Here is a 6,330-nt window from a genome sequence, read left to right as displayed (position 1 = left end):
CACACACACACACACACACACACACACACCCAAGTAAGCGACAGGGAGTCCAGACACCGTGAACCATACTGTAATAACCGTCCGGCTTCCCACACGGAACAGAGGAAGAGATCCTCATCAGTAGTGCTCAGACTCTACCCAGTAGTTGGAGGAACTTGACCTAAATGTCTCAGTTGAACAAGGTCTATTTACGAGGAATTGAAGCAACTTACAACCGTAAAGTCGCACTCCTTCACTAGGAGACAGAGTCAGAGTGGACATGCATGTCACTGGGTTGTATAAAAAGAGAAAACCAACGGTCCTCGAAAACTCAAAGACAAGCTAACGGTCAAACACCAGTGACTCGGACATTGCAACAATCCTAGAAGAGACGAGATAGAGACTGTCATCTCTCTATGAGACGGTCGAGGATGAGAGACAAATCGGTCCCCATTGTAGATTAGATGAACCGAAAATCAAAGAAAAAAGAAGGGTTACAACCATTATTATCAAACAGCAATGTAACCAATATTACGAAACTGACACTAACACAAACCTCTCGTCACAACAACTCTCTGACCAGTCTCATCGGACTCTCCCCCGTCGACGGAGTCGGGTCGACTGTATCCCTGAAGAAGAGACCCCATGGCCGAGGAACCGAAACCTTCCCGAAACTTCACCTCCACAGAGCCCCGACCTAGGATTCCAACAATTTCTTACAGTTACGAGAGAAAACTCACAATTCTAGTCACCCATAGACGGATTAAGACGAGATTGCTTCACGTAAACCACACACACACACACACACACACACACACACACACACACACACACACACACACACACACACACACACACACACACACACACGTGTTGAAATGTAATTGTATCACTGTATATATATATCATCAATAATATGTAAACATTTGAAATGTATGTTAATGTTGTTAATTATTTTGTATTGTGATGCTTTGGCAACATTGTTTAATTTAACTTTCGTGCCAATAAAGCCCCTTTGAATTGAATTGAATTGAATTGAATTGAAGAGAGAGAGAGAGAGAGAGAGAGAGAGAGAGAGAGAGACCATGCTATCTGCACACTATATATCATATGAAAGCTGAGAGTCCACAGATTTTATTGGTATAAGTTTCATCACTGTGCGATCAACACTCACTGTTAACCCTGTGTTCTAGTATGATAAATAGAAGAACATTGTATCTTGAAAATCAATGTATTCTAATAGCGGGTACAAAAAAATGTTCTAGTGTTAAATTGGTGCTCTCAGACACAATGGTGAACCATGGTTCTAAAGAGTTTGTCGATTTTGTTGTACATCTTGTTTTTTTTAAACCACAAGTGACCATTGAGAACTCGATACAGAGTTGGAGGCGGCCTGCTGTTCATATCTATGAAAATTTATGAGTGGTGCATGAAACCCAGAACGGATAAACTGTCGATTCAAATAGTGCCATGATCATCTGAGGATTTGGGCCCATAAAGCATGCACTCATGAGTTTTCCTTAAGCCACGCCTCCAATCTGCTGGGTTCGCCTTAGAGTCTTAGACAAATGAATGGAGACAGAAAATAGATTAGGATTCTGCTTTTAGCGCATTTGGCAACTGTTAGACCCTAATCATTTAAGTAAGTGCTATAAAAGGGATCATATTGGGTGGTAGATTCAGCCCATAAAACATTATACAGTGATTTGCAGACATCTCTTTCTCATTGTAGAGATTCAAGGGTTTTATTATCATATGCACTGCACATTAGCTACAGTGTAGTTATGGCAATGAAAATCGTAGGTCCCAAGCTCCTCCAACAATGGAACATATTATATAGGACATGGTGATGTTCGTCTTTTTGGGTGGAAACAGTATCTTTGGGACCAATGACATCACAGACTGACACGAAATGATGTTAAGTACAGTCAATTTAATTTATTATATTTATATTAAAAAGGACATATTATGCTTATTTTCAGGATCACATTTGTATTTGGTGCCTCTTCTACTTAATGTTCAAAACGCTCTATTTTTCCCATACGGCCTGTGCTGCAGCACCTCTTTTCACCCTCTGTCTGAAACCAGAGCCCAGTCTGCTCTGATTGGTCAGCTGGTCGGATTGGTCAACCTCTTAGAGATACGTGTAAATGTCCCGCCCAGTATCACGTACAATGTGTTACATACACAATGCGTACAATAGAAGTGTTACTGATGTAATTATGTGACGGAAGTAAAGAAAAGAGTCTTAGCCTTTGCAGACCTGCACAAAAACCTATTTAACACACTATAGGAAAGGGAAACCCTAAAAAAGCTAAAACCGGTCTCTTTAAATCGTGACGGACCTGACCTCCTCCTCTCCTTTCTCTTCTCCAAACCTCTTTTGCCCCGTACCCTAACACCCCGCCCCTGAGCGACACCAACAGCTTTGAAGCCCTCTTCCTGTTAATTCTGCAACTGCTTAAGTTTGCCTGTGTGACACACTTAGTTTCTCATTTGCTGCCGTCTACCTTTCTCTCTGAGGTCATTTTTCAAAGAATCCAGCTCCTCTGCTTTGTAGAGAGAAAGATGAAAGGAGAGAGAAGCTGACTCGGTGTGTTTCCCAGATCATTCCTGGAGTACAATCGTTATTTTGGCTTAGTGATTAAGTCCTAGTTTGAATGCTTAAGTTTCCCTCAAAGCTCAGCACAACCTGATAGGATGGAAACTGGGTTCATCAGTACATGAATATATTTGAAAATGCTGGCTGGATTTACTAACATAGTGCCCACAAAAACAATTTAAAAATAAATCTTATTAATCTTAATAAATCTTCTCCCTACAAGATACATCTGTCTTCTTTGAGCTCTATCTTTTCCAAACACACTATCAACAAACACTTTGATTTGTGCTTGATAATGAAAATGGCCATTAGTATCTATAAATGCCAACTTTTCTTCAAGTTTTACTGAAAGCGAGTTTATACATCAAATGACATTTATTGATGTCATTCAATGATGTCAGAGTCTAATCATTATATGTCATTATGATGGAGACAAACATCCACAGCGAATCAATCACAAAATGTCAATCAGAGACGCAGACTCCTGAAATAACAATTTAAAGCTGCATTGATTGAATGTCACAAGAATCTAAAAATGAAGCATTAATGACCTGAAAACATGATCTCAAGGGGAAGGCTCATAAATAGAATGAAACATTTCAATAAATGTTGCGTGTCAATTCGGCACATTTGAATTGTTCCTGTGTCGTAGTCAACTCAATAAGTTGGCCTTCCATGCAGCCTTACAAACTGTATATACTTAAAAGGGCCCTATTATACTTTTTGAGGTTTTCCCTTTCCTGTAGTGTGTTATGTAGGTTTTTGAACATTTAAAGGTAGCAGTTCCAGCTGAGAGCCCCAAACGTTCCTTTCCCTGGCCACATCAACCAGCTCTGACTGGGGGATCCCAAGGCGCTCAAAGGCCAGCCAAGGGATATAATCCCTCCACCTGGTCCTAGGTCTACCCCTTGATCTCTCTCTTCCCAGCTGGACGTGCATGGAACACCTCCCTAGGGAGGCGCCCAGGTGGCATCCTTACTAGGTGCCCGAACCACCTCAACTGGCTCCTTTTGACACGAAGGAGGAGCGGTTCAACTCCGAGTCCCTCCCGGATGACTGAACTTCTCACCTTATCCCTAAGGGAGACGCCACCCTGCGGAGAAAACCCATCACGGCCGCTTGTATCCGCACCCATACATGTTTAATTAAACCCGTGATCTATTTCACTTGCACATTGACCTTGTGTGCATTTTGTGTGTTCTTTTTGATTCTGGGGGTAACTTTTATGAAGGCTGCTAGAATTAGGACGACATATTTACTTTTCATGTCTCTGCTTGATTGTGATCTGTCTGCTGCTGTTAAATCTAATTGTGTGTTGTCATCTGTTATTGTCTCTAAATACAGCACTTGTATTATATTGGGATTCTAATGGCTGTTTTTAAATGTGTTAGAATGCAGATTTGCGACGTGTCTTAATAATGCTTTTAATGTTTATTTCGTAAAGCCCTTTGAGTTGCCTTGTGTTTCAAAATGTGCCGTATGAATGAAGTTGCCGTGCCGTGAAGTAGAAGAGCACAGTTGATGAAGTTAGTGCAGTTGCATGATTCTTGTACTTTTTGGGATGTAACCACATTGTTAAATGAGGTGAAGCAGGACGGTTTGATGCCAGCAAAGAGCACTACGGATCTGATGTTAGCTCTGAGGAAGTTGATGGAGAAGTAAAGAGAAAGTCTGGAGGAGTGGTGCGTTTATGGATAAAAGTGTTACCATACTGTATCAACATATCGAGGCTGGCCAACAACATGTTTCTGACCCCACCAATTCATTAACTATCTGGACGGCAAATATGTTAAATGTTTCTTGTCTTAATATTTGTCAGCTAACATAATTTGTAGTGTAGCGTAACGTATGGTATCCTAACATATCCAGTCGTGTTGCATCGTAATTGTAGCGTATCGTATCAAGTGTCATATCGTAGTGTAGTGAAACGTATCGTGTCACAGTGTAGCATAACGTATTGTATCGAATCTTAAGAGTGGAGCTGGATATGAATGAGGGAAGAGTGAAAGTGGTGAGGAGTGCAGTGGGAGTGACGGATGGGTTTAAGGTGGTGGCCTTTTTTGTTTGCAGTAGTGAGTGACAGGTAGAGAGATGAGATCAGGCAGGAGTCCCCGTGGACCATGATGCTCGGGGTGACATTGTGATCTGCAGGGAATGGAAAGTAGGCAGTAGGTCGAGGAGAGGTGGAGGTATGCACTGGAGAGAAGAGGAATTTATAACATAAGTTTGAGGGCTGCTTTCTCGAAATTACATCTTTGGGAATTCAGAAACCGTCACTTTGATAGCACAAAGGTGTGATTTAGAACCTGGCTGAATCCAATGTTCACATTTCATCCGGGAAAGCAATAAGGTTCATCCTCATCTGAATAATTAAACAGTAAACTACTGAATATGTCATAATCATTTGTTAAAAACAATCTGTTATAAAGTCAGTTATGAACTGGGAAAGTTTCCTTTTGGTATCTTCTAGTTAAAACCCTATTCACACTTAAACTCAAAACTACCTTAACCAGAAACTAAAGGGTTCAAACATTAAACCTGGGTGGGGTTTAGTCGGGGGCGGGAGACGTGATTAAATGGCTGCAGAGCTGCACATTTCCCCAACTAGTTTCCAAGGCAACAAAGGATGCAATAACATTTAAGTGAAGTGACTTCCTGCAGAGCTGTGTTGCATCTGAAGCGTGTGCTGTGAGCTGTGGAGACTTTATGCTCTGATTCATGCACTCACACTGATGCTAACAGGTGCTACTCAGTGGAAACAATGCAATACTGACACAAGAAGCTATTATATAGAACGACTTGTATTGCATCTGCAAACAGGGGCTGTTTTTGTCACGTTGTGAGCAGGCAATATAAAACATTATTGATGCAGTGGTGGGAAGAAAAGTCTGGTTTTGATGTGCATAGCACCAACATGTGTTAATAAATCCATCAACATGATACAGTATTTTTCTGGATTACTCAATTCAGTTTTAATGTGTAACTAAACAGGTTGTTAAGCGTGTTCATTTCCATCAATCCTCATTTTAATTTCGACTAAACTTGAATAAAGGATTGCATAAAATATTTGGATGAGCCTGAAGAAGGTTTAAAGAAAAGCCACGCTTATATCATGGCCTTATTTAAATATCCATATGTTGTTTTACGGTTAGTCTGACTTCCTTTTAGATAGGCATAAGTACTTACAGTACAGTCCTGTACAGATTTGGGTATAACATAATAATCTGCACTTTCATGAGCCCCCTACACAACTTCATCCTGATTCCAGATGCAAATGTAAAACAACCGAACAATTTCTTTTAGTTAGAGCTAAATAACAGATTCAAAATATGTTGCAGCCGTTAAGTGCTGTCGGGTCTTCAGAGTTATGTAAATCCATTCAGATTGGAATTGGATTTCAACGTTGTATTTTTCTTTTTGAGCTATTTATGCCTTTGCTCGACATGCAGTGAATGCCACATATACTTTTGAAAACCATGACTTCAAAAGACTTCCCAAACTATTTGATCCGACTGTGTTTAGAAGTTCGACATCAATCCTGTGTGAGGGGGAGGCTGTTGGAGTAAAAGACATATTTCATCTGTTTTGGGTGTGACGGTGGCCAATGCAGAACAGCTGATTTAACACGACTCACAATGTGTGTGTGTGTGTGTGTGTGTGTGTGTGTGTGTGTGTGTGTGTGTGTGTGTGTGTGTGTGTGTGTGTGTGTGTGTGTGTGTGTGTGTGTGTGTGTGTGTAGTAGTAGTAAG

At 40.8% G+C, this 6,330-nt stretch overlaps 1 protein-coding gene across 1 annotated transcript in view; it reads right to left on the bottom strand.

Annotated features, from left to right (window-relative positions):
- LOC104950978 (AP-3 complex subunit beta-2-like) overlaps positions 1-626 on the bottom strand; it is a 9,924-nt gene extending 9,298 nt beyond the window's left edge. The window contains exons 1-2 of the mRNA XM_010777602.1: positions 560-626; positions 213-235 (exon numbers count right to left, since the gene is read on the bottom strand). Coding sequence (XP_010775904.1) covers positions 213-235; positions 560-626 — 90 coding nt within the window. The remainder of the gene's footprint in view (positions 1-212; positions 236-559) is intronic.
- Positions 627-6,330: the final 5,704 nt, after the last annotated feature.

The sequence above is a fragment of the Notothenia coriiceps genome, unplaced genomic scaffold (assembly GCF_000735185.1).
Source record: "Notothenia coriiceps isolate Sejong01 unplaced genomic scaffold, NC01 NC01_scaffold00018253, whole genome shotgun sequence".
Taxonomy (NCBI): Eukaryota; Metazoa; Chordata; class Actinopteri; order Perciformes; family Nototheniidae; genus Notothenia; species Notothenia coriiceps.
The sequence above is the reverse complement of the archived record's forward strand: the minus strand, read 5'-3'. Positions and strand labels throughout refer to the sequence as shown.